At 38.0% G+C, this 27,656-nt stretch overlaps 1 protein-coding gene across 3 annotated transcripts; it reads right to left on the bottom strand.

Annotated features, from left to right (window-relative positions):
• ZNF322 (zinc finger protein 322) lies at positions 1-25,379 on the bottom strand. Of its 3 annotated transcripts, none has more exons than XM_063665897.1 (4): positions 25,034-25,352; positions 24,140-24,228; positions 9,264-9,333; positions 1-4,352 (listed from the first exon to the last, which is right to left on the bottom strand). In XM_063665897.1, exon 4 carries the CDS (start codon positions 4,175-4,177, stop codon positions 2,969-2,971), a length of 1,209 nt encoding a protein of 402 aa, XP_063521967.1. In that variant the 5' UTR covers positions 4,178-4,352; positions 9,264-9,333; positions 24,140-24,228; positions 25,034-25,352; the 3' UTR covers positions 1-2,968. The 3 variants fall into 3 exon arrangements, with proteins under 3 accessions (XP_063521967.1, XP_063521966.1, XP_063521965.1); XM_063665896.1 differs by lacking the exon at positions 24,140-24,228 and adding an exon at positions 24,359-24,433 and having other exon boundaries at positions 25,034-25,344; XM_063665895.1 differs by lacking the exon at positions 24,140-24,228 and having other exon boundaries at positions 25,034-25,379.
• Between the last annotated feature and the right edge of the window lie 2,277 nt (positions 25,380-27,656).

Below are 27,656 nucleotides of genomic sequence, written 5' to 3' on the forward strand. Positions count from 1 at the left end.
TGGAGTTTTTCAGAACAAATGTTTATTTAATAATTAAGGGCAAACAAAAACATTAAAGCATAGGAATACATCAACTGAATACAAGTTGTCTTGTTTGGTCTGAAATCTTGAAAAAGTTAATCTAACTACTTACCTGAGGTAGACTTAGGTTGGCACTGCTTCAAGGGAACCTCCGTCCATCCCAGAAGTTACCTTCTAGTTTTGGTTACTGGCTCCCAAGTGGTCCTCTCCAACCTCAGGTTATGCTATATGAATAATACCAACACCTTTTTCTCCCATGGTTAAAAGCCTTCAGCCTTGTTTCATACCCCCATAGTTCTCTGTTTGAGGGATGGTCCATCATTAATTTACTTAAAAACTAGAGACAACTACCAGTAAGATCAGTTGAAAGAAGGGTCAAGTCATTGTCCTGTTAATGATACCAACTTTGACCCCTTCTCCATGTTCTCTCTAATGACTTAACAAGTAGCCGTAAGGACTACTTTTCATCACCACCATGCCTCACACCCAATACTATTTTAAGTATACTACAAATGTCAAACATATACTAGTGATAGGCATGATTTTCACCAAAGAGAAAAAAATACATCTTGTGTGTCTTATCATACTGGGCAACTTTTTATGGTACAAGAGCTATTTCTAAATATTACAAAAACATGTCAAATCAAATAAACTTCCAGGATCTTTTTCTAAAACAAAAAAAAATACCCTAGAATCCTTATTATCACTATGAGCTATATTCACTGGCCCTAATATTGTCATGATCATCAACCAGTCATTAGGATCAAAGCTTAGAGCCATACACAAGGTAGCAGTGTAGCAGTTCGCCAACTCCATGAATCCAAATGGCAATACTCTCTGAAGCTCAGGGATCTGCTAGGACAAATCAAACCAAAATCAGAGGATTTGGACTAGCAACAAAATATCTATTCACTAGTCTACAAAGTCCCAAATACTATAGGAATCTGCAGTATTGGTATTACATGTCTTTGAATCTGAGGGAAGAAAAAAACTGAGATGTGACCATTGATAGATCTCTGGATTAATTATAGTATTTCTAGAGATCATTAAAGACAATCCTAATTATACTTTTAAATTGGAAACAAGTACTTATCCTTAAGCCTCTGATGAATCTGCCAACTACTTTTCCCTTCTAGTATTTAGAATTCTGCATTCCACGCCATATACCTTATAATGTGGTGATTGCAATCCTTTCCCTGGGATTAAAAGGTATTTTCTCTTTCCTTGGCAGAACTGAAATAAATGAAAGACGTATCATTATGGGTCTTGATTTGCTATAAACAGCAGGATAATGGAGTGAAAAGAACACTAGGTTTGGAGTTAGGATACTCAAAATAAAAAAAGCCTTACTCTTATATTAATAATGCATCATTATGTGTTTTTTACTCTATGCCTACTCAGGCTTAAACTTTTCTTTCAATTTTCCTGTAGCCATTTTACTAGGAGCTGACTGTGGGTATCTATTGCTGAAAGAGATGATAAGTGAAGTCACAAAAATATGGACACTAAAACCATCATAACCATTATATGAAATTTGCACTTTGAGTTAAAAAGAAATGAATTTCTAAACTTGAAATTTCAAATACCAGTAATAACTTGAAAGATATTTTAGGGGAAAAAACTTTTGAGAGTATGCCTCAACTGACACTAAGTAAAAAGCTGAGTATGCTGTCTCTTTATAAGATTGGTCCTGCAAAGGGAAAACTATTGGGAGAGTTTTGATCTAGGATAGCTACTCCCTAGCTTCTTAGTTCATTTCACTGCCAGCAAAAGGCTGCCATGTTACTAGCAACGCTCTAGTCCCATCCTAGACAAGCATAAAAATATCAACCAAGGCAAAGTCAATATACTCCTTTCCCCCAACAGTAACACATGCCACACCTTCTATCATAATGTTACAGTCCTTTCCTTTATTGGATTTCTGAATTTTTTAAAAAGTAAAAGTAAAGCCATCATTAAGTGGTTCAGATAAAAGAAAAGCATCTTTACCTGAGTTACCCATCAGGTCTACTCTGACCCGCCCTAGCTTCTCCCAGAACAAGCTTCTGGGTATCTAAAAAACTATTTTCATACTGATTTCATGTAAAGTCCTCTCTACCGTATGAGTCAACTAACTATGAGAACAGTCTTCTCATACATATTATATGTACATAGATTCTCACCCACAATTAAATCTCTCACTGCAGAACAGGTTTTTTGGGGCCTGATAAGACAGGAGCTTCTACCAAAGGTTTTCTCAGACTCAAGGTAAGTATGGGTTTTTTCACTTATGTGAGTTCCCTGATATACCACAAGAGCTGATCATTGACAAGCACTCTTCATTCAGACACGTGCAGTCTTTCCTCAGATTGGGTTTTTTTTTGGGGGGGTGCAAACCCAAGTAAGGCTCTCCAATGAATGCTTTTGCCATACTTAAGACAAATATACAATTTTTCACCAGTATGGCTTCTCTGATGGGTAAGTCAGAGTTTTGTTAGAAGCTTTTTTCACACTTGCTGGGGCTTCTCCCCAGGATGGGTTTTCTGAGGTCCAATGAGATGTTCATACTGTCTGCAGCACGACTGACACTGAAGGCATTTAAAAAGTTGTTCTCCGGTGTGAATTCTCTTACAACAAGAAGGGCTGAGCATTAGTAGAAAGCTCTCTCACACTCAGTGCATTTGTAAGGTTTCCCACTTGTATGAATCCTCTTGTGAGTGATCAAATTTGAGCTCAGACAGAAAGTTTTCAAAAACTCTGGGCATCTGTAGATTTCTCATTGGAGTGAGGATGAGGTGTTCTGTTAGGGCAGCTCTCTGGGCAAAGAATTTCTCATATTTCCAATTGCAGGCTCTCTGGTCCCCACTGAATTCTGAGCTCTGAGCAAAGTCTGAGATTTGTCTTCATCTTGATGAGTTCTCTGATACATAAATAATTTTTAATATTGGTATTACAGCTTCTCGCCTGGTCAAGACATTTGTGAGGCTTCTGATGCATGGGGAGGGCTAAGCTCAAGACCTTTTTCACTTACATTACAGACAAACGGTTTTTCACCAATGTGTACTGTCTGATGTTGAAGAAGGGCTGAGCTCTGGTGGAAGCTTTTATCACATACAGTGTATTTATAGTGTAGCTCCTCTGTTTGAGTTCTCATTTTCTGTTGGGCAACAAAGTCCATACCTAGGAGGAAGCCACTCTCACAGGCAGACCACTGATGTGGTTTCTCTTCCATGTGAATTCTCTGATGTACAATAAGATCTGAGCTACAGTTAAAACTTTTTTCATATTCAAGGCATTTAAAAGTGTGAGTGTGAGTTGCCTGGTGCCTAATTAGGTTGGCACTCCGAGTAAAACTTCTCATACATTCCAGGCATTTATACGGCTTCTCACCTGTGTGGACTCTCTGGTGCACGATAAGGTCTGATTTCTGGCCAAAGCATTTTTCACAGGCACCACACTTATAGGGCTTCTCCCCAGTATGAACTCTTTTATGTACAATGAAGGCTGAACGGTGTCGGTAACTTTTCTCACACTTATTACATTTGTAGGGCCTTTCCCCAGTGTGAGTTCTCTGGTGGCTAATAAGATCTGATTTCCCACTAAAAGCTTTTTCACACTCGAGACACTTAAATGGTTTCTCACCTGTGTGAGTTCTTCGATGCCTTATGAGGTTTGTACTTCTACTGAAGCATTTGTCACACTCACTACATAGATACGGTTTCTCGCCAGTATGGCTTCGCTGGTGGACAAGCAGATCAGAACTCTGACCAAAATTCTTGCCACAAATGTCACATGTATAGAATTTTTTACCTGCATGTGTTCTCTGATGTCCTGAAAGCGCTAAGTGGTGCCAAAAGCTCTTCTCACATTTGCTACATTTATAAGGTTTCTCGTAATTGTGGATCCTCTGGTGTGAAATAAGATCTGAGCTTTGGACAAAGGTTTTCTCACACATATCACATTTATAAGGTTTCTCCCCAGTATGGGTTCTCTCACACATAATAAGAGCTAAGTTTTCACAGAAGTTTTGCTTGCATTCAAGGCACTGGTATATATGACCATCTATCTGAGTAATCTCATGCACATGAATAAAAATCTTTTTACCCTTCTGAGGGCATACATTATATATTTTCCTTTTTTGAGTTCTCTGATTACATCTCTCTTCTGAAGTGTACATTTTCTATGGCTCTCTCCTAGAAAGTTTTCCACTGGTCTTCTTGACCCATCATTGCCCTCACAGTCATTTTCTTGATAAGAACTTGGAAGATACATCTGTTTCAGGCCTTTCAGTCATGAGCCTCTACAAGTTTCCAGCATCATATATGTTAATTCCTTACTTGGTATTTCCAACCCTGTGAGACAAAGTAGAAATATTATTTATATTCCTACGACTAAGAAAAAAATTCTCAAAATTAAAATTACTGCAGAAAAGACAAACTCTGTATCAGAGTCCCTAAGTCTTCTAGGTTTTATATGGCTTGAAATCAGTTATTTACTTTTACTCTTTGCTAATATAAAACTGATCAGCAACACATATGGGAAACTACAAGAACTCTTTCCTCTATGAATCTGGGTAATTTAAAAACAAGAGCTCTTCATCTTTCCTTGCTTCAGTTGAGAAATCAAGACAAGACTAATAATTATTATGCCTGCTCATGAAGAAAGCAATCAAAAGGGACCATGAATGAGTATCTCTGGAGTCCTTTCTGCAGAAAGCTTGGAAGAAAGTAGTTGATGATCATCAGAATTCCCAGTGACCAGAGAGAAAAGTAAGGTTTCTATGACTCTAATTCTTAGTGGTGCTATTAGGCAAGTTTCTTAACCACCGTATGCCTTGTTTCCTCATCTGTAAAGTGGATTAATAATAGAAACTACCTTACACGGTTCTGTGGAATATTAAATCACTATGAATCTCCTGGTAAGCCCTCTGTTTTGGCTCTTACTATCACTATTATTATGACAAAGGGGCTTAAGATTCTGCTTTGATATGATTATATAAGCACATAACTTGCTCAAAAATAAAAATCCTGACTGATTATAGATACAAGTCTAGGCTTGGAACATAGATTTTATAACAGGCTTTTCTTTAAATGGTGAAAAGTTGTAAAAGTTTTTTCCTCCTCATTCTGTGGTTTAGAGGTGTGTACACATACAGAAATGCCTAAAGGATCAAGTATCTTAAAAAAAGTTAGGTTGACTCAAGAGAGTTCAGAGGGAGTAATGAGTCAATGCATTTATCAACTACCAAAAATAGACTAAAGAACAGAAATAAAAGGAAGAAAAAAAGCCATTTTCCATATCCTTCACACTTAACTCTCTTCAGTGATCTTTTCATATGTTTGACCCTCTCCCTCATACATTCAGACCCCCCTATCCATCACCTAAAGAGTATAACCTGATAATTTTGCTTCCTATTTTACTAAGAAAATGGAAGCAAGCAAGCAAAACAACAACACATACACAAAAACCAAAATCCTTTCCACATGCTCCCACCACATCAACCAACCTCTTGTAAGTGTGGTCACGTACTGCATTTTTCCTTCAGCTACCATGGATGACAAACTTCCCTTGCTCAATCTAAGGATAGCCTTTCCATCTGTATACCCCCTTTGTTCACAAGGACATCACTCTAGCAATTCCACCCTCCCTCTCCTGCATTATCAATTTATTCCTTCCTATTGGACCATTCCAATATTATTTCTCTTCTCAAAAACAAAAGCACAATCAACAAGAAAAACCTCTCAACTGCCTCACACTCAGGCTGTTGTCCCATTTCTCTGTTCCTCTCCACAGTAAAACTCTTTGAAATAAATAAACCTGTTCATTGTCTCCAATTTTTGTCTTCCAAGGTTTCTGGAACATACTCCAATTAAACAATCAACCCTTACTACTCCACCAAAACCACTTCTGTTAGAAACCTACAAGCTCTTAAGAAATCTGACTCCTAGTTACTACTCTGATCCATTTCTCTGCTCTTCCTCTACTTACTCATTGCACTCCAGTCACCCTAAGTCTTTGCTGTTGTTCAAACAAGCCAGACTCACTCCCATTTCAGGGTCTTTATCCTTGGTATCTCTTCCTGGCTGAGGGGCTCTTCCTCCAGGAATCTTCAAGGCTCTCTCTCTCACCTCATTCACATCTTTGCTCAACTGGAATATTCTCAGTGAAGTCATTTCCAACCACACTATTTTAAACTGTACCATACCTCCATCCCAGCTGACTCACACAAACAACACTCCTCTCCTTTCCTATTTTGTTTTTCTCCATAGAATGTAAGCCCCTAAAAGACAGGGATTTTTGGCTCACTTCATTCACTACTGTTTCTCCAGCACTTAGAAAAGTGCCTGGCACAGAGTAGGTACTCAAACCTAGAAGAGGAGTTCTTACTTGGCATCCACAGACTCCTAGGTAATTTATGAAAACTTCTACTGCAAAATGTACAGTGTATGTGCACTTTTCTGGGGAGAAGGTACACAGTTCCTTAAATTATCAAAAAGGTCCAGTATCCAACAAACTAGATATTAGATCGGAGCCTATTTGTAGAGGAAATGATATTAAAGCTTACCAAATACAGCAAATTAGTAAGTGTAATGGACCAGAACACAAAAGAACACGTGCACTCAGAGAAAACAGGAAGTCAAAAGGATCCAAAAGACATGGTACTAACATGGTTACCTCTGGGTAATGAGATGATAGATAACATTCTGTTTCATCAATTTGTTAACAACAGTTTTCTAATTTCCATTCAGCAATTTGTATGCTTTCCTTGCAAAAGGCACAGAGGCTGCTACTTTTACTTACTTTTATTGTAGTACGTAAAAGTTATTTATAAATATAAAAAGATATACCAAGATTTCAAATGTCAACTCAGAACTGTTCTAAAACTTAAAGGGATAAGAGAAAGAACTGAATGAGGGGGGATAGTGCAATTTCTTCAGAGGCAAAACACAGATCCACAAGAAATGTATTGTGACCACAGCGGGACATAATGGGAGAAAAATGCACTGCAAGGGTAACAAGAATAGGGAAGTCAAAACTGAAGTAGACAAGCTAAACAAAACAGACATGTTTATGCTAAATAACAGTGATTAAAATCCTACATTTCAAAGATGTGGGGGAAAGAGAGATCAGACTGTTACTGTGTCTATGTAGAAAAAGGAAGACATAAGAAACTCCATTTTGATCTGTACTCAGAAAAATTCTTCTGCCTTGAGATGCCGTTAATCTGTAACTCTAGCCCCAACCCTGTGCTCACAGAAACATGCTGTATTGATTCAAGGTTTAATGGATTTAGGGCTGTGCGGATGTGCCTTGGTAAAAATGTGTTTGCAAGCAGTATGCTTGGTAAAAGTCATCGCTATTCTCCATTCTCAAGTACCCAGGGACACAATGCACTGTGGAAGGCCGCAGGGACCTCTGCCCAAGAAAGCCTGGATATTGTCCAAAGTTTCCCCCCACTGAAACAGCCTGAGATATGGCCTCGTGGGAAGGGAAAGACCTTACCATAACCCAGCCCGACACCCGAAAAGGGTCTGTGCTGAGGAGGATTAGTGAAAGAAGAAGGCCTTTCTGCAGTTGAGATAAGAGGGCATCTGTCTCCTGCTCGTCCCTGGGAATGGAATGTCTCGGTGTAAAACCCGATTGTACATTCTATTTACTGAGATAGGAGAAAACCGCCTTATGGCTGGAGGTGAGCCATGCTGGTAGCAATACTGCTCTTTACTGCACTGAGATGTTTGTGTAAAGTCAAACATAAATCTGGCCTATGTGCACATCCAGGCACAGCACCTTTCCTTAAACTTATTTATGACACAGAGTCCTTTGCTCACATGTTTTCCTGCTGACCCTCTCCCCACCATTACCCTATAGTCCTGCCACATCCCCCTTGCCAAGATAGTGAGATAGTGATCAATAAATACTGAGGGAACTCAGATACCAGTGCTGGTGCAGGTTCTCACTTGCTGAGCGCCGGTCCTCTGGGCCCACTTTTCTTCCTCTATATTTTGTCTCTGTCTTTGTCTCTCTTTGTCTTCTTTTCTCAGTCTCTTGTCTCCACCTTTTGAGAAATACCCACAGGTGTGGAGGGGTAGGCCCCCTTCACAAATATTTGAGCATTATCTCCATGATCTATGAACTGTCCTAGAAATTACTTTTTTTTGGTCCAAATTACATCTTTCAGGTGACTTTCACGGTATCACAGAACTCCTTAGACTACAAGACCAGAGTATACTCTGTCACCGTCACAATCTCAATCCTCAAAGCCTAAAGTATCACAAGCATTACTCCTATTTTCTTTTATTAAATTGAGTTTACATAGCTAAATGGCAAGTATCTGTTTTGCCTTACAGTCAAAGGAAGTGAGCAAAGGACTTATACTGGGGCTTGATTTCAGATCTACTCCACCTATCACCTCCCTCATCTCAGTTTATGGCAAATTCATCCTTTATTTCCTCAGGCTAAAACCTTGAAGTCATCCTGCACTCTTCTTTCTCACACCTCACAATCAAGCCATCAACAAATTTGTTGGCTCCATTTCAAACCACATCCAGAGTCTAACCACTTCTCACCAGCTTGTTGTTACATTCCAGTCCAAACCACTCTTATTTCTTACTTTCACAATAGCCCAAGAGGCCCACTTGAGCTGCCCTGCTAGCCTGTCACTGCCTCTCTGACACCCTTTTATATTATTCTTCTCTTTGCATGTTCTAATCCAGCTGCAATGGCTTCCTAGCTGTTCCTCATCCAAACATACTACCCTTAGGGCCTTTGCCCTATCTTTCTTCTGCCTACAGCTTTCTTCCTCCAGATGTGTGCATGAATTTCTCTTAATTCCTTCAAAGACTATTTTTTCAGATGTCATTTGTGAGGAAGGCCTTTCCTAACCACTCTGTTTAAAGTTGTGAATAGTCTTCATGCCCCAGCATTCACTATTCCCCTTTTCTGCTTTACTTTTCTTCATGGCACTTAAAACCTTCTAACATACTATATAATTCACTTTATTCAGTTTATTGTCTATTGCTAAAATATGACAAGGATGTCTGTTTCGTTTGATGATCCTTCCTTACCATATAAAGTAATGACAGGTACAAAGGTGGTGCTTAATAAGCATCTGCTGAGTGCATATATGAATTCTCATTGAAATTCTACTTTTCTCCTTGTATGATAAAAGGACTGAATGTCACAAAGAATGGGAGGTACTCTGATGAGATGGAGTCTGGGAAAGAGAAGGGATACTTCAAAATACTGAAGTAACTGTAGCTTACCTAGAATCCAGATGGAAGAAAACATACATTCCTGATCCTGAGAAGTTGACTTCTCAAGGAAGACAGCATTCTGTAAAACACAAAGACAAGGATAAAAAGCCATAAATGAGAGAATTTAGCACTAGATCATTTACACTCAAAGGATTTAACAATGGGTAAACTACAGTTAAAAAGAACAGATGGGGTTTCTTATCTAATCCCTTAAATTCAATTCTGTAGAGTCTTAAATCATCCCATATGACTCTTTAGAGAAAAGGACAATACAGAATCTATAACCCATCTGCACAATCTATAGCTTCCTTGGCAACTATAACAACATTGAAGGAAAAGGCTCCTAACACTAAATCTCGGTGGTATCTTGAAAACACAAAGGCATTATCTTCCCCACAGGAACTCAGGCTGTCCTGATCCAAAGTGTAATAGGGACTACAAAGTATTTTTGGGATTATAACAAAATTACCACCTTACCACCACTGGAACCCACGTAATCATCACAATTTTGGTTATTCAAAATTTATAACACCCTAAGCTGACTTATATTTCAACCACAAACAACCCAGGAGGTGGTCAATCAGGGGCACAAAAAGAAGTTAGAGAGTCCACACTTAATCACTGATGTCTTTCTCTAGAAGTTTTAACCTGCCTTATCCTTAGGTTAATGGGACTTTCAGTTCCCTCAACAACCTTCCTGCTACTGAGGATCAGAAGCAAAAATGGAACTACTTGGACCCAGGCAACATATAGGGCCATACAGCTAAGGCTCTCTATGACACTTAGCTCATAGCTGCTAGTATTAAAATGACATGTTTTATGGCTCTAGTTCCAGGTAAGATGGAGTAAACCCATGTCACCAATGTCATCCCATTGAATCCAACTATGAAGTCTGGACAGACTGTATGGTCCAGTTATTTGACAACTCCAAAAAGCACATAGCATGCAAGTCAGGAAAGACCAGAATTTTAAATGCCATTCAACCAGCAGTGATTTTACTTCTTTCCCCCCCCCACCTTCTGGTCCTCTTCAGTATGGGGCCTAAACTCAGTGTAGCCCTAAATACAGAAGTGAGGGAAGTTGTAAAACGTAATTGTCAACTGAGACTTTTCAGAAAACCTGTAAGTTTTCACACTATTTATTTATTTATTTTTTATTTTAAGTTCCAGGGTACTTGTGCGGGATGTGCAGATTTGTTACATAGGTAAATGTGTGCCTATGTAAACATGTGCTGTACCTATCAACCCATCACCTAGTTATTAAGCCCAGCATGCATTAGCTATTTTTCCTGATGTTCTCCCTCTCCCCGCACCTTGCTACAGTCCCAGTGTGTGTTGTTCCCCTCCCTGTGTCTATGTGTTCACATTGTTCAGCTCCCACTTATAAGTGAGAACATGCAGTGTTTGCACGCCAATTATTTAAAATTGGCCATGGAAGTTAATGGACAGAAAACTGACTTAAATATGAAAAAAAAAGGAAAATATCTCTAGAGGAAATACAAAGAATGCGGTAATAAAACACAGTCAGAGGGGAAAATGGTGGCTACAGAAATCCAAATCTCTCAACACATCCTTTAAAAGCAGTAAGAATAAGAAGAACAAATGAACTATACAAAGCCCACACTGTCACCAAATCCCATATAGCTGTCTCTCACATTCTAGCCATAAGCTATCAATGACAGCAAGGACAATCTGAGAATGTGAGGTAAAGAGAAGAGAGCTAGCAGTGGGCAAGACTGACCTAAAATTCATTGCCAGAAAGAAAAACCCACTCTAAGTACAAAAAACTTTATCACAGTAAGTATGTATAGAAAAAAAAAAAGCCATTTAGGGTTCAATACTATCTGCAGTTTCTGGTATACACTGGGAGTCTTGGACCATATCCCCCATGAATAAGGTGGGATTACTGTATTGTATCTATGGCAGGTGAGAGTTAAAGTACACTATTAAACTAAAAAATCATCTGAAGCTGAAATTGCCTTTTAGAAAAGAAAAATTTTAGAAATGCTTAAAAACCAAATAATTAAAGGTTAAATATAAAAATTTATTTTTTTAATGAACTAAAGGCATTAAAAAAGATCTAAGTATGGTCGGGTGTGGTGGCTCACGCCTGTAATCCCAGCACTTTGGGAAGCCGAGGCAGGCAGATCATCTGAGGTCGGGAGTTCGAGACCAGCCTGACCAACATGGAGAAACCCTGTCTCTACTAAAAATACAAAATTAGCCGGGCGTGGTGGCACATGCCTGTAATCCCAGCTACTTGGGAGGCTGAGGCAGGAGAATCACTTGAACCCAGGAAGCGGAGGTTGCGGTGAGCCGAGATCAGGTCATTGCACTCCAGCCTGGGCAACAAGAGCGAAACTCCGCCTCAAAAAAAAAAAAAAATAAATAAATCTAAGTACAAAAGTAGCTAATATAACAAAAATTAAACATTCAAAAAAGAAAGTCATGAAAGAGCTATGAAAACCTATCATGTAGAAAAAAATGTAACAAAATACAGTTATAACAAATAATATGACATTGTTAAAACCAAACATCAACTATATCAATAAATATAAGTGAGCTTAACACACCTATTAAAAGAAAGAGATTTTCATTTTGGCTCACAAGCAAGACCTAACTATATGCTAAATACAAGAGACACCTAAAGCAAAGTGATTCAGGCAGGCTAAAAATAAGGAGGTGGGAAAAGGAACACTAGGCAAATAGAAACAATAAAAGTAGGGCTTTTGATCCTGATATCAGGCAAAGTAGAGTTCAAGCCAAAAGCATTTAACATAATAATACTTTCTAAATTACATTAAAGTCATGGTTATCTATGTATCACATTACACAGCAGGTGCATTTACAAAGGAAAAACAGAGATACAGACACAAAGAAACAGAGATAAAAATATTAATAATAGGAAAGCTTAATATACCACTCTCAATAAAAGACATACAAACTGGACCAAGAAGTAATGATGCAGAAGGCCTAAATAACCTAATTAATAAGTAAATCTTATTTATATTAAACCATATGTCCTGATAAGTACACATTCTTTTCAAGAACACATGAATCATCCACAAAAATCTGTCATATATTATGTAATAAAGGAAGCATCATTAATTATCATAAAGAAACATTACAAGAAACAATCTGCAGCAAAACTAGAAATTTATTAAAATATCAAATAACAAAAGGTCCTTTCAAATGGGGGGAAAACAAACTGTTAAAAAACTATTCAGTAAAAGGGGCAATGAAAAAGTCAAAAAAATTTTTAAGTATTCACAATTGAAAATATTATATATTACAATCTATGGGATAAATTTAAACCAGTTTATGCCTATATTTCTTTAATCAATAAAAACAGAAGAATTAAAATGAACAAGTTAGATTCTTAGATCAAAAGCTAAGAAAAAAATAAATTTCAATTGAGCCCAGGAGTTCAAGACCAGCCTGGGCAATATTAATGAGACCCAATTTCTATTTTAAATAAGTAAATAAGTAGGTATGGTAGCTCATGCCTACAATCCCAGTGCTTTGGGACGCCGAGGCAGTAGGATCGCTTGAGCCCAGGAGTTCAAGACCAGCCTGGGCAACATAGCAAGATCCTGTCTCTATTTTGTTTTTTAATGGGGGAAAAAAAAAATCAAAATAATAACAAAAATAGATAAAAGGAGAAATCAATGAACTAGAGAACAAAAAGAGAGTAAATCTAATAATTACTCAAAATCATACTTATTTTGTAAAACTTAAAGAAACAGATAAACCACTAGGTTACTTAATGAAGAAAAAAAGGGAGAAAGCACACATTTACAAAGAAATGACAAGAATAACCACCAAACAGGAAAACACACATACATGAAACCACTTTGCAAATCTCTATATAAATGAATATGATTAACTATGAAATAAGGGTTTCTTTATGAAACACAATTTATTAGAGTTGAGTCCATTAAAGATATAAAGTCTTAAAACACCAATTTGCAGAGAATAAATAGAAAAAGTTATAAAGGAACAATTCCATAAAAAGCACTAGGCCCAGATTATTTCACAAAATAATTCTACAAATCTACGCAGACCAAATAAATTCAATGCTTCATACATATTTTCCAGAGCACTGAAAATGAAGAACAACTTCCTAATTCTTCTTGTAAAATAAGGATAGCACTGGTAACTAAACCTGACGAAGAGAGCATAAAAAAATTTTAATGTCCAATATCACTTTTTTTTTTTTTTTTTTTAAAAGAGTCCGGGTCTTGCTCTGATACCCGGGCTGGAGAGCAGTGGCACAATCATGTAGCCTCAAGCTCCTAGGCTCAAGCAATTCTCCTGGCTCAGCCTCCTGAATAGCTGGGGTATAGGTACACACCACCATGCCTGGCTAACATTTTTTATGAATGTGAGAAATACTAACAAAAATCGATACCACATTAAGAAAATAATATACCATGACCAAGTGGAATTTTTGCAAAATTGGTTCAAAATTAGACTATCTTTCAATACGAGGAAATCCACTAAATATGATACCCCATATGAACAGACCTATGGAGACAAATAACATAATTATCTCCATAGATAGTGAAAGAACTTGCAACAGAAATCAACATCTATTCTAGATAAAAACACTCAAGAAAGTGGCAATTAATAGATACTTCCTTTTAATATGATAAAACATACATTCCTTCATCCAGTACCTTAAGTTAGAAAAACTACAATAATTTTTACTAAGATCAGGAACAAGGCAAGTATGGCCAATACTTCTCTTTTCAATCACTGACCTGGAAGTATTAATCAATGCAATTAGAAAAATCAATTAGAGGTGTCAAAGAAGTAAAACTATCTCTATCTGGAGGTGATTTAATAGTAGAATTAGAAAACCCTATAAAGGACCAATGCTAAAACTAACTCAAATGATAAAGGAACTCAGTAGGGTAGCAGGATATAAAATTTGCCACACAGAAACCACCAGTTTTTTAAATAAATATAAAGAATAACTAACTGGAACACACAATGATAGAGAACAACTTTTGTATAACAGCAGCAATATAAAACTACTTAGAAATAAATAAAAAATAGCCATGCCAAATAAAGCATAGGAAAACCTTCTCCCTCCTGAGACCCAAAAATAGACTTGAATAAATGGAAGGACAGCCTTTGTTCTTGCATAGAACAATTCAACATTATGAAGATGTTCTCTCCTAAGATTTATAAACAATGCAATCTCAATAAAAATAACAAGCTTCTTTATGAAACTAGACTAAGGGGTGGCAAACTATGGCCCACAGGCCAATTCTGGCCTGCCACCTGTTTTTTTCAAATACAATTTTACTGAAATAGTGTCATACTTATTCATTAATGTATTGAAAGGCAGAATTGAGTAGTCACAATAGAGACCAGATAGCCACCAAAGCCTAAATACAATACTTTCTGGCCCTTTACAGAAAAATCTCCAATGCCTAAGCTGTACAGTTGCTACTCAAGTTCACTTTGAAAAGACCAACAAGGACAGCCACGAAGCAATGAAAAGACAGACTACGAAGGGTAACTAAACCCATAAGACATTAAAATAAAACTCTAAAGCTTCTAATATTAAAACAACAGAGTTCCAAAACACAATTAGATAAAGGGACAAATAGAATAGGAAATCCAGAAATAAACACAAACACATATAGAAATTTAGTATACAATAAAGATGACATCTCAAATCACCAGGGCAAAAATTGACTTTTTAATAAATGATGGTAAAACATCAAGGTAGCCACGTGAAAATAGGTACAATTTGGTCTATACCTCATACCACACACCAATATAAACTCCCAATTGGTTAGGGTTCTAAATGTATACATGGAAACGATAAGATACTGCAAGAAAACTAAAGAAATTCTACTTTAATCTTAGGGTACCAAAAATTTTCTATCAAGACTGATCATTTGACTAAAAATAAAAACTTTTTTTTAAAGTTTTCTTTTATATATATATATATATATAATTTTTTTTTTTTTGAGACTGAGTTTCGCTCTTGTTGCTCAGACTGGAGTGCAATGGCATGATCTTGGCTCACCACAACCTCTGCCTCCTGAGTTCAAGTGATTCTCCCACCTCAGCCTCCTGAGTAGCTGGGATTGCAGACATGCACCACCATGCCCAGCTAATTCTGTATTTTTAGTAGAGATGGGGTCTCTCCATGTTGGTCAGGTTGATCTCGAACTCCCGACCTCAGGTGATCTGCCTGCCTCAGCCTCCCAAAGCGCTGGGATTACAGGCGTGCACCACCGTGCCGGCCAAAAACATTTCATATATATAAAAAATGAACAAAGTCAACAGTCAATGGGAAAACTAAGAGAAAATATTTGTAACAATATTTGAGATACAGGGACAATATACCTAATATGTAAAGATCTCTTAAAAATTGAGGGAAAACAACAAAAATCTGATACAAAAATAAGCAAAAGACAATTCTCAAACACACAAAATATAAAAATGTCCCTTAAATATATGAGAAGCTGTTCAATCTCATAATTAGAGAAATGCAAATTAAAATGAGTGACATTACTAGGAATAGAGAAAAACTTCTTCAAGTTGATAAAGAACATCTACAAGAAAACCACTGCTAACATCATACTTAATGGTGAAAACTTAGAAGCTTTCAGCTAACATCAGGAACAAGGTAAGAATGTTCTCTCTCACCACTGCTTTTCAACATAATACTGGAATAGAGAGATAATGCTACAAGACAAGAAAAGGAAATAAAAGGTATACAGATTAGGAAGGAAGAAATAAAGCTGTCTTTGTAAGTGACATGACCATATATGTAAAACTCTGAAAAAATCATCAACAAAAAACTCCTGGGACTAAGAAGTGATTAGAGTTAAGGTTGTACAATACAGGGTTAACATACAAATCAATTATTTTCCTCTATACCAGCAATGAACAAATAAAATTTGAAATTAAAAACACAATACCATTTACATTAGCACTCTAAAAAATGAAACATCTTAAGTATAAATCTAACCAAATATGTTCATAATTTATGCAAAGAAAATTTAAAAACTCTAAGAAATAAAAAAGAGAACTAAATAAATGGAGGGATATTCCACATCCATGGATAAGAAGATTCAATATTGTCAAATAGTCAGTTCTTCCCAACTTGTACTACAGATTCAACACAATCCCAGCAAATTATCTTGTAAATATTGACATATTGATACAAAGTTTATATGAAGAGGTAAAAGACCTAGATTAGTGATCATAATGCTGGAGGGGAGGAACAAAGTTGGAGGACTGATGCTACCTAACTTCAACACCTACTATAGTATTTGAAGTTACAAGACTAAAGCTATAGTAATCAAGAAAGTGTGGTAATGGTGAAAGAACAGACAAATAGATAAATGGAACAGAATAGAGTCCAAAAATATACCCATATAAATAGAGTCAGCTGATCCATGATAAAGGAACAAAGGCAATAGATACAATGCAGAAAAAGACAGTCTTTTCAACAAATGGTGCTGAAGTAACTAGACATTCACATGCAAAAAAAAAAAAAAAAAAAAAAAAAGAATAAAATCCTGTCATTTGCATCAACATAAATGAACTTGGAAGACATTATGTTAAGTGAAATAAGACAGACACAGAAAGATGAATACCACATAACCTCACTTTCATATGGAGTATAAAACAGTCTAACTGATAGAAACAGATGGTAAAATGGTGGTTACCAGAGGCTGAGCCGTAGCAGGGTTGGGAAGATATTGGTCAAAGGATACAAAATTTCAGTTAAACAGGAGGAATAAGTTCTAGAGTTCTATTGTAGGTAAGTTCTAGAGTTCTACATCATGGCTAATAAAAATACATTGCATATATAAAAATTGCTGAGAGTAGATTTTATGTTCTCACCACAAGAAATGGTATGTGAGGTAATATATGTTAAATAGCTTGATTTAGCCATTCCACAATGTATACATATATTGAGACATCATGTTCTACATCATAAATACATACATATTTACTTCTCAATTAAAAAAATTTACAAACCCCAAATGAATCAGATACGTAAGTATAAAACACAAAACTATAAAACTTCTAGAGGATAACATAGGAGAAAATCTAGATGACCTCGGGTATAGCAATGACTTTATATTTTTGGGATGGGGGTCTCGCTCTGTGACCCAAGCTGGAGTGCAGTGGTGCAATCTCAACTTACAGCAACCTCTGCCTCTCAGGATCAAGTAGTCCTCCCACCTCAGCCTCCTGAGTAGCTGGGACCACAGGCCTGTGTCACTACTCCAGGCTAATGTTTTCTATTTTTGGTAGAGACATGGGTTTTACCATGTTGCCCAGGCTGGTATTGAACTCCTGAGCTCAACTGATCTGCCTACCTTGGCCTCCCATAGTGCTAGGATTACAGGCGTGAGCCACCATGCCTGTGCTGGCAATGACTTTTTAGATACAACAACAAAGGCATGATCCACGGAGGAAAATCGATAAGCTGGACTTTAAAATTAAAAATGTCTGCTCTATGAAATAAACTGTCCAGAGAATGAGAAGACAAGCCACAGACTGGGAGAAAATATTTGCAGAAGACACATCTGATTAAAGACTGTTATTCCAAACATTTAAAAATCTCCTAAATATACAAAAATATACATATACCCTTAAAACTCAACAAGAAAACAAACCAGTTTAAAAAACTGGCAAGTCAAGCCAGGCATGGTGGCTCATGCCTGCAATCCCAGCACTTTGGGAGGCTGAGGCGGGTAGATCACCTGAGGTCAGGAGTTCGAGATCAGCCTGGCCAACATAGTGAAACCCCGTCTCTACTAAAAATACAAAAAATTAGCTGAGCCTGGTGGCAGGAGCCTGTAATTCCAGCTACTAGGGAGGCTGAGGCAGGAGAATCACTTGAACCTGGGAGGCAGAGGTTGCAGTGAGCTGAGATCACACCATTGCACTCCAGCTTGGGCAACAAGAGTGAAACTCTGTCGCAAAAAAAAAAAAAAAATTGTAGATACCCCATAGAATGTACAACATAAAGAGTGAACCCTAATGTAACCTATGGAGTTTGGGTGACAATGATGTATCAACTTAAGTTCACTGATTGTAAGAAATGTATCACTCTGTTGAAGAGATTAACAGCGGGGGATGCTGTGTGTGCTGTGTGTGTGGTATGTGCATGTGTCAGGGTAAAGGCAGTGGTAGGGGACATATGGGTACTCTCCGTATTTTTTGCTCAGTTTTGCTATGAACCTAACAGTTCTCTAAAAAATAAAGTCTATAAAAAAGAAATAATTTTTTAAATGTACATGAAATACCAGTTCTCACCAATTAAATCTGCATACATTAAAAGGTATGACAATGCATTTTGTTGTCAACACTGTAAGGAAACAGACACACTCATATGTTGCTGGAGGGAATGCAAATTGATGTTACTATAAAAACATGAAATAATTTTTTAAAAGTACATGAAATACCAGTATCACCAATTAAATCAGTATACATTAAAAGGCATGACAATGCATTTTGCTGTCAACACTGTAAGGAAACAGACGAACTCATATGCTGCTGGAGGGAATGCATATGGGTACAATCTCTTCTGGAGGGGAATGTGGCAATATGTAACAAAACTAGATATACATTTACTTTTGACTCAGCAATCCCATTTCTAGAAATGGACTCTGAAGATTCACCTCCAATAACATGAAAATATGAAGCATAAAATTACTCGTAGTAATGTTTGTAATGGGAAAATATTTAAAATAAATATCTGTACGTAAGAAAATGGTGAATAAGCTATGGTACATACATCCACATATAATGGAATACTATGTAACTGTAAAAGAGAATGAGGAAAATCTTTATCAACTGATGTGGAGTGATTTCCAGGATAAATTATAAATTTAAAATAGCAAAGTGTAAAAAAGTATGTTGTATTTTATGTAAGAAAGTAAAAATAAAAACTTATATATGTAGTTCTCCACTTGCCCCAAAAAACAAGAAACTAATGAGATTGGTTATCATTACAAGGCAGATAAAAATGGAATTGATGGCATAGGAAAACAGAATTGGGTGGAGGAGAAGAGTCACATTTCTCTAAGAATATGAATAATACACAGCACACATATTTTTACTTTTAGAATTATGTTACATTTTACATATTCAATACATCAATGAACTAATGAACTAAATAGTCAAGATGGAGGAGAAAAGCATAAAAACAAATGCACCTGTGTTTCAAATAAATAACAACTACACAGAAGAGGAAAAAAAATAACTCTAACACAATATTGGGACTATGTATATTCAATCTAAAGATAAAAATAACTCGAATCAGTAGAGATTTTCTCCCCTGTCGGGATAAGGGTACACTACTTAATGTGTATCCTAGGACTGAATAAATAAGTAAATATACTATGGATAATGTCACCTAGATTCCCCATTGTCAATGAAGAAGGCTACAAACATAGAAAAGAGAAAGGCTAGAATGAACTCTGTAGTGTTTAATTGGAATTAGAAGTATCAGTATAACTCAAGATTTTAAGGTTTATATAGAGAATAAAGAAATGTATATATGTGTGAAATTATGTGTGTTTATTTTTTTTTTCCTAGTAATGTTTGCTGAGAAGTCATGGAAACAATAAAATCCTAGTAGTAATGAGTATACCAAGCATTCAGACATGGGTTTCTAAATACCATTCTCCATTGAAAAGAATCAAGACTCTGGAGAAATGGCTGTTTCCATGGTTTGGAAAGTATAAGATAAGCCTGGACCATCCTGATGTGTCAGAAAGTAAGGAAGTGCTCAAAAAGTGGTGCAATATGCCAGAAGGACCCACAATTCAGGATGGAAGGACTGCCACCGTACAAATCTGGAACAAGCAGAACACTGAAATAAGTAATAACAGTAATAAATTAGTCACACAATAATAATCCATGAATTTGTACTCATTAAAAAAAAGTGTATAGAAGGGAAAATTTTTTTGCATTAGAAAAGCAAACAATTAAATATAGAAGAAATGATGGAATTAATAATTTCACCATGTTCAATCAAAAGAAGAGTACTGTGCAAAAGTCTAGTGGATTTTGCACTAGATAAAAAATCTAGTGGATTTTGCACAGAAAAATTTTATGAGAATCAAGATATTTACATAATCTGAAAATATCTCCCCACTAGATATTTAATAATTATAAATACAAAAAGAGTAACTTCACAGTATAGAAAACTGGAAGACGCCACCTTAACCAAGTGGTATCCTCAACTAAAGTGAACATGACCAGTAATGAGATAAAACATCATGAGCCTCCTAATATGATGCAAAGAGAAAAACATAACATCACTTCTGCGGTATCTTGCCAAAAATGTCTAAACTGAATCTGATCACAAGGGAACATCAGAAAAACCCAAACTGAGGGAAACTACCAAATAAATGGCCTAAATATTCAAAAAATGTCAAAGGTATGAAAGACAAAGTCTGAAGATATGTTCACAATAGAGACAACATTATAATTAAATTAAATGACTGATGCTGAATTAGATCTTGGTCCACAGAAAACATTTTTTCTTTTTGTCTTACACAACATGAGTGGAGCAATTGGCTAAGTTTGAATAACGTCTGGAGATTAGATAATAGTACGTATTGTATGAATGTTAATTTCCTGACTCTGATAATGGTAATGATAATTTCTAGAGAATATCCTTGTTTTTAGGAAATATACAACTGAATATTTAGGACAGGCTTTCTCAATTAGGGTTCTAGAAAAGAAGTCCCCACAGAAAATGTATTTGAATGACTGTTTTCTCAGTTCTCCTAAGGATGGCATGTAGCTAGCAGTACTGTACATGCATAGGAGAGCAGGACTCCATGGCTTGATTCTCTGTTTGAGAAAAGACATGTCTACAACTTACTCTCAAATGGTTCAGGGAAAAATCTATATATATGTATATCTGTATTGCTATGCTTTGAATGTGTCCTCCAAAGTTAATGCATTGGAAACTTGATCCCCAATGCAATTATGTCGGGAAACAGGTCCTAATGGGAGGTATGTAGGTAACAGGGGCACCACCCTCATAGGCTAATGCCATTATTTCAGGAGTCGGTTCCTCATAAAAAGATGAGTTTGGTCCCTTTCTGAGCACTCTTGCTTGCTCTCACCCTCTCTTTGCCCTTTTGCCATGAAATGACACAGCAAGGCGGCTCTCACTAGATGCCAGCCCCCGTCTTGGACTTTCGAATCTCCAGAATCATGAGCCAATAAATTTCTGTTCATTACAAATTACTCAGTCTATAGTATTCTGTTATAGCAGCCCAAAACAGACTAAAACGTTTGTTTAATAGAGACAGGCAAAATCATAAAGCAAACATGGTAAAATGTTAACATTTAGAGCATATGGATGAAGGGTATATGGGAGTTCTTTGTACCGTTTTGCAATTTTTTCTATATCTGTACTTATTCAAAACTAAAAGGTATTTTATTTTGGTTTTCAAAAAACATGGTGGCTAAAGGTTGGCTTATTTTGGTGGTTAATACTGACAGTTTAAGCTCTGGATGCAGATTTTGGTTCAAATTCCCACTCTCCTCCTTTGTAGCTGTGAGAACTTGGGTTAGTAACTTAATTTCCTTCAACTTCAATATTCTCTTTTTTCCTCACAGAGTTGCTATGAGAACCAAGACACTGCCGGTACTAAGCTCAATGCCTAGGTCTCAGTAGATGCTTAATAAATGGTAGAGTCTATTATTTTCTTAATTCTACCTTCACATGCACAAAACCACTAACATGTACTAAGCCCGTTTTCTATGCCTGATTCTTGTGCAAAGCCTTGTTCAAAACCCACTTGAAATAACTAATAAAACAATTTGGCCAGTTAATGATTAATATGAAGATTATGCAAAAACTAGAAAAGAATTATGGAGAAATTTTAGAAGGAAAAGGAAGAATTCCAACTCAGAATCACAACTAAGTAAAGATATGCAGGGATACAGACAAATAGCTGTTATAAGATGGGCGGTTCATAAAAGGTTTTGTCTTTTAAAATTTGTATTATTGTTAAGCTCAGAAGGAGAACAGAGTGAAAATAAAGGATTCTTAGGTTTGTCACAGCCAGGCAAATCATTTACATTATTCCCTAAAGTTATCAGTCCAAGATGTCTTATTTGCCCTAAACAACCAATGAAGTGTGGGGCATTAAGAAGAAGAAGAAAAAAAAAACTGAATAAATAAGGAAATAATTTTCTTATTCATATCCAAGCTTTTTTTAGATGTCAACACCTAAAAAATAAGTCTGGGTGTCAACCCTCAAAACAGATCATAAGGCCACGCGTGGTGGCTCATGCCTGTAATCCAAGCACTTTGGGAAGCCAAGGCAGGCGGATCACAAGTCAGGAGATTGAGACCATCCTGGCTAACACAGTGAAACCCCGTCTCTACTAAAAAGTACAAAAAAATTAGCCAGGTGTGGTGGCGGGCGCCTGTAGTCCTAGCTACTTGGAAGGCTGAGGCAGAAGGATGGTGTGAACCCGGGAGGCAGAGCTTGCAGTGAGCTGAGATTGTGCCACTGCACTCCAGCCTGGAAGACAGAGCGAAGACTCCCTCTCAAAAAAAAAAAAAAAAATTCATGACACTTCCCTAATTTAAAATACTGTTTTCTATTACACTCAGAATAAAATCCAAAGTTTTTACTGCTCTACATAATGTGGCACCTCTGCGTTATCTTCAGCCTCACAGGCCATCTCCGAGCTTTTGCACTTGTTCCTTCTGCCTAGAATGCCCTTCCCCATGCAGTTTACTCCTTTATTGGACTCAAGTCTCTGCCTGAAGATCACTTCCTCAAAAAGCAGCATACCCTGACTACCTTATCTAAAATAGCCTGTGTTGCTTTATCCCATTTTATTTCTCTCCACAGCACTTATCACCATTCAACTCTGTGGTATACATTTTATATTTATTCATTTGTTTGTCTTTTTACGAAAATATAACTTCTATTAGGGTTAGGACTTAGTCTTTTGCTTACTATAATATCCCTAGTACCTAGAGTAACTTTGTTGAATAAATGAAAAGTGTGAACAAATACCAGAACAAAAAGGCAATCATTATCCTTGGACCCCCAGTAGCTGTATAACAGACTAGACCAGTAGCCCTGGCTGGTTCATCTAGCAAGCCCAAATACATCTTTTAAGTCTTAGCTCCAGGGTACCCTCCTTGAGGATGCTTCTCTTGCCCCATCCTAGGAAGAGACTAGTACTCTTTCCTGCCTAGGGTCGAAGTGAAAGGAATAAACTGGAACACAACAAAAGTCCAAGCAGACAGGCTAATTCATACAACTAGAGAGTTCATGGTTATCCTTAAAGAGTATATGGGACCAAGAGACAAAGTTAGTAAAGCATTATTTAAAAATTAGATGGTGTTTATAGGCCTCAGGCTTGGAAATTTCTCATTTATTTTTCATTGATTACATGGATTATCTCATTTAGTCCTCCCAAGAACCCTATAAAATAGGTATTAATACCAATGTTTGGATCTTATAGATGGAAAACCTGATGCTTTGGGCAGTTAGATAATCACCCAACAACTTACAAATAGTAAGTAGCAGAGCCAGGATCTAAATACCTATCTTCTGACTCCAGAGCCTGCCTAAGCATTAGGCATACTACCCTCTTTGTGCTACAAATCAGTCAAAAAGCAATTACTGCAAGCCTAATGTGAATATGCATGCATGTTGAAAAGGAGTAGAAAATAGCCTTAAGTTGGTAGGATAGGGCTCAGTTTTATCACTCTGCTATCTTAGGAGCTAAGAAAGGGCCATTCTCTTTTTCCATATATCTTCTCCCATACTTTCCTGTCTTTCACCCTGCCCCACCCCACGCCCCCATCCACATTTATACAGAAACAGAGCCTGGTATACCACTTACCATAACAAGAAAGACTCAAGACCATCTTCCTTTTGGTTTCAAAAGGTCTCTAGCTCAGAACTAATCACAACACTCAATTCTTCCCTCTCCTAGAGGAAAAATCAATCATGTAGACGATGACCTTGTGAAATTTATAATTCATAATTTTTCTAGAGCTGGCCTAGAAAACTGGTCCCATTTCCTCTCCATTCTAGTGAGCATCCTTCAACCATAGCTTACCTCTTCCCATCTTTGCTTACACTGTTTCTCCTGCAGGAAGTGTCTGCCACTGGTAGCCATCAGTTCCGACTAGCTCTAGACAAAATATCAAGAATCTTTCTAAATAACTACTAACTGTAACTTCATAACAAAGCCCTAAGCCTCGTTTTCGTTTGTTTTTTTCTCTTTCTGCTAATTGTTTTTGTTTGTATTATCTCAACTCCTAAGATCAAAGACCCATTCGTCTACCACTACAAACCCCAAAGTGCATGTGATAAGTGTATATAATATAAAGTTATCTGTAATTCCGTTTTCCAAAAAGAAATGGTTATAGGAAGATTAAACAAACCAGATTTTTCTGCAGATACATTCAACTGCAACATAACTAATTTCTGCACTGAAGATGAAGCGAAAAATCCATTCAAGGTCCTTTTTTTCCTCGATATATATGAAAGATCATATTGCTTTGAAAAGTGCCTTGTAGTGTTTACTATTATTATCTCTAGGAACTACCGTACTAAGGTTCTCTTCTTTCAACTTTTCATAGACCATCTTTCAGTCCTCCGTCCGCCGTCAGGGGGGACCAGACCATGCTCAGTGTCCAGGAACAGGGGCTGCTCCCACTCGACTGTGGCCGTGGGTCTTCGGTCCCACCGCGCACCCATCCCACCCCTGGGCCCCGCAGGCCGCGCTTACCCTGGCAGCCGCCGGCGCCGCCCCTAGGCCTGGGGACAGCACTTCCGGTTACTCTCCGGACACTCGAATCTGGGCTTCCTGGCGGCCGCAGACTCTGCGATAGTGGATCTAAGGGCCAGGCTTCGGGAAGGAAAGAAAAGCGAACCCGGGACGGACAAGAGCTAGGAGCAACTCCCTTCGTGCGCCTAGACTAGGGGAGTTGGGGCCAGGCCGCCCACAGAGCGCTTTAACAGAGCGCTTCAAGGGCCCACAAGGCCGGCTACGCAAACCCTTTCAAGCTGGCTGGGAAGAGGCCGGCGCAGCCCCACCCCCGCAAGTCACATGATCACCCCTCTCCGGCCACTAGGGCGTTCCAATCACGGCCATTGGGCCAATAGGAGCCGAGTCTTCGGAAAGGGGCGGGGCCCGGGGCGCCTGCGCTCTGGGAGCCCTCGGCGCTTTGGTGGGAGGGGGTCTTGCTGGCGCAGTGGAAGGCCGGCTGTAGGGGGAGGCGATCGCTGCCACCTTGTCTAAGACGAAACGGCACCAACAGCGTTGCAGTTTATGTTACAGTTTCCCCAAGGCTGTTAACCGAGGACTCAAACTAGGAGTAGAGTCACAAAGATTAGATGCCACTGACCCTGAGAGACACACCTGGAAAGATCTGGAGAGAAACACCTGGAAAGATCTGGAAGAGATAGAGGATTCTGAAGCACAGTGGCAGCGCTGTCATCCGCGAAGATGTGGCCAGCGAGATGGAAGAAATGCTTTTAAAAGTGGTGGACTTGTGTGGGTGGAGAAAACAGCAGCGAGAGAAAGTACTGTGGGAGGTTCCCCAGTCCTTGCTGATTATGTTTCTGATTTGGAATCAGCTAAGAGTAAACCACCTAGTGGTGGGCTGGAGCAGAACTCAGTTCTTTAGCTTGAACACTGGGTATTCTCCCAGCCCAATTGTTCAATTAAAAAAAACAAACCAACAAAAAACAGTTTTTAAATGTCCTCAGCTATCAAAGGGAAAAGATGAGTAGTAGGAATATGGAAAACTAAACCCTGGGCAGACTGGCCAAGGACTTGGATTGTGAGCCAATTGCTGAGGTTTAGTAATTGGGGAGCGCAGCCTCTGAGACACGTGTTCAGTATTAACTAATCCTGTTCCTACTAGTGGAATTCTTCCGCAGAGGGGCTGCAGCTTATTCTACTTTCATGTTTATTTTTAATGAAACTTCCAAAGTCAAAATATTCCACTCAGGGTTGTCTTAATATTTTGAATAATAACATTTTGAGTGTGTAGCATGTATCAAACACTGTTCTAATAACTTTACACTATTGTCTCATTCAGTTGTAACAAAAATCGTGTGAGATATGTATTCTTTTAGGAGGAAACTGGTGCACAGAGAGATTAAGTAGCTTGCCCAGGATCACATATTACTAATTGATGAAGCTGTAATGTGAACAGTCTGATGCCAGATTCTGTGCTTGCAGTCACTATACTTATGGCTACCTCAATAATGGTGAGTGTATTGTGGAAAATTATTGGAATAAAAAGCAAGTTGGATTCTGATCTCTGCACTGCATATAACAAGGTTTGAATATGTGTAGAATTGCACTGTTCAACCTTTTCTTTCAGGAGACATTGGCCCAAAGTACTCTTTTTATTAATTGTTTTATTCAGTTAAACATTTATTGAGCACCTCCAATTAACAGGACACCATAGGCCGGGTGCGGTGGCTCACGCCTGTAATCCCAGCACTTTGGAAGGCTGAGGCGGGTGGATCACCTGAGGTCGCGAGTTTGAGACCAACTCAACATGGTGAAACCCTGTCTCTACTAAAAATACAAAATTAGCCGAGCGTGGTGGCACGTGCCTGTAATCCCAGCTACTTGGGAGGCTGAGACAGGAGAATCGCTTGAACCTGGGAGGTGAAGGTTGCAGTGAGCCAAGATCATGCTACTGCACTCCAGCCTGGGCAACAAGAGTGAAACTCCATCTCAAAAAGAAACAAAACCCAAAAAAACAGGACACTATGCTGTGTGTTAGGAATTTAAAGGCCAGTGAGACTCAGTACCACTCCTTTAATGGCTCACAGTCTGGTATGGAGACGGCAGGGATTTTAAGTGGTGTGGTAGAGGTAGAAGTTGTATAAGGTAATCTGGGGGCATAGAGGTGAAGCACTTTGTAAGAACTTTGAGAAAGAGTTAGAAAAGACTCTGTGGAGATGAGACATAAGGTGAGACTCGAAGGAATAGAAGTAAGGAGTTGGCTGAAGATGAGCCTGAAATGGAAGATGGAAAATAAGTACAGAGACATTTGAATGTGATTTCAATTAGTGGAATTTATCTTATATGAAATGGGAAGCAATTCTTGGAATTTCAAGCTGTGGAAATAGGGCAATTATCCCCAAATTTAAAATCTTTAGAAAGATTATTTTTAAAGTATGGAGATAAAGAATAAGAAGGAGCAGCCAGCAAATTATGAGGAAAACAAAAGTGGATTACGACAACCAAGGGAGGAGAGTTTCAGTTAAGAGGTTTTTGACCAGGCACTGTGGCACATGCCTGTAGCCGCAGCTACTTGGTAGGCATAGGTGGGGGGATCACTTGAGCCCAGGAGTTCCAGACTAAGCTTGGGCAACATACTTCTTGT

The sequence above is a fragment of the Pongo pygmaeus genome, chromosome 5, assembly GCF_028885625.2.
Source record: "Pongo pygmaeus isolate AG05252 chromosome 5, NHGRI_mPonPyg2-v2.0_pri, whole genome shotgun sequence".
Classification (NCBI taxonomy): Eukaryota; Metazoa; Chordata; class Mammalia; order Primates; family Hominidae; genus Pongo; species Pongo pygmaeus.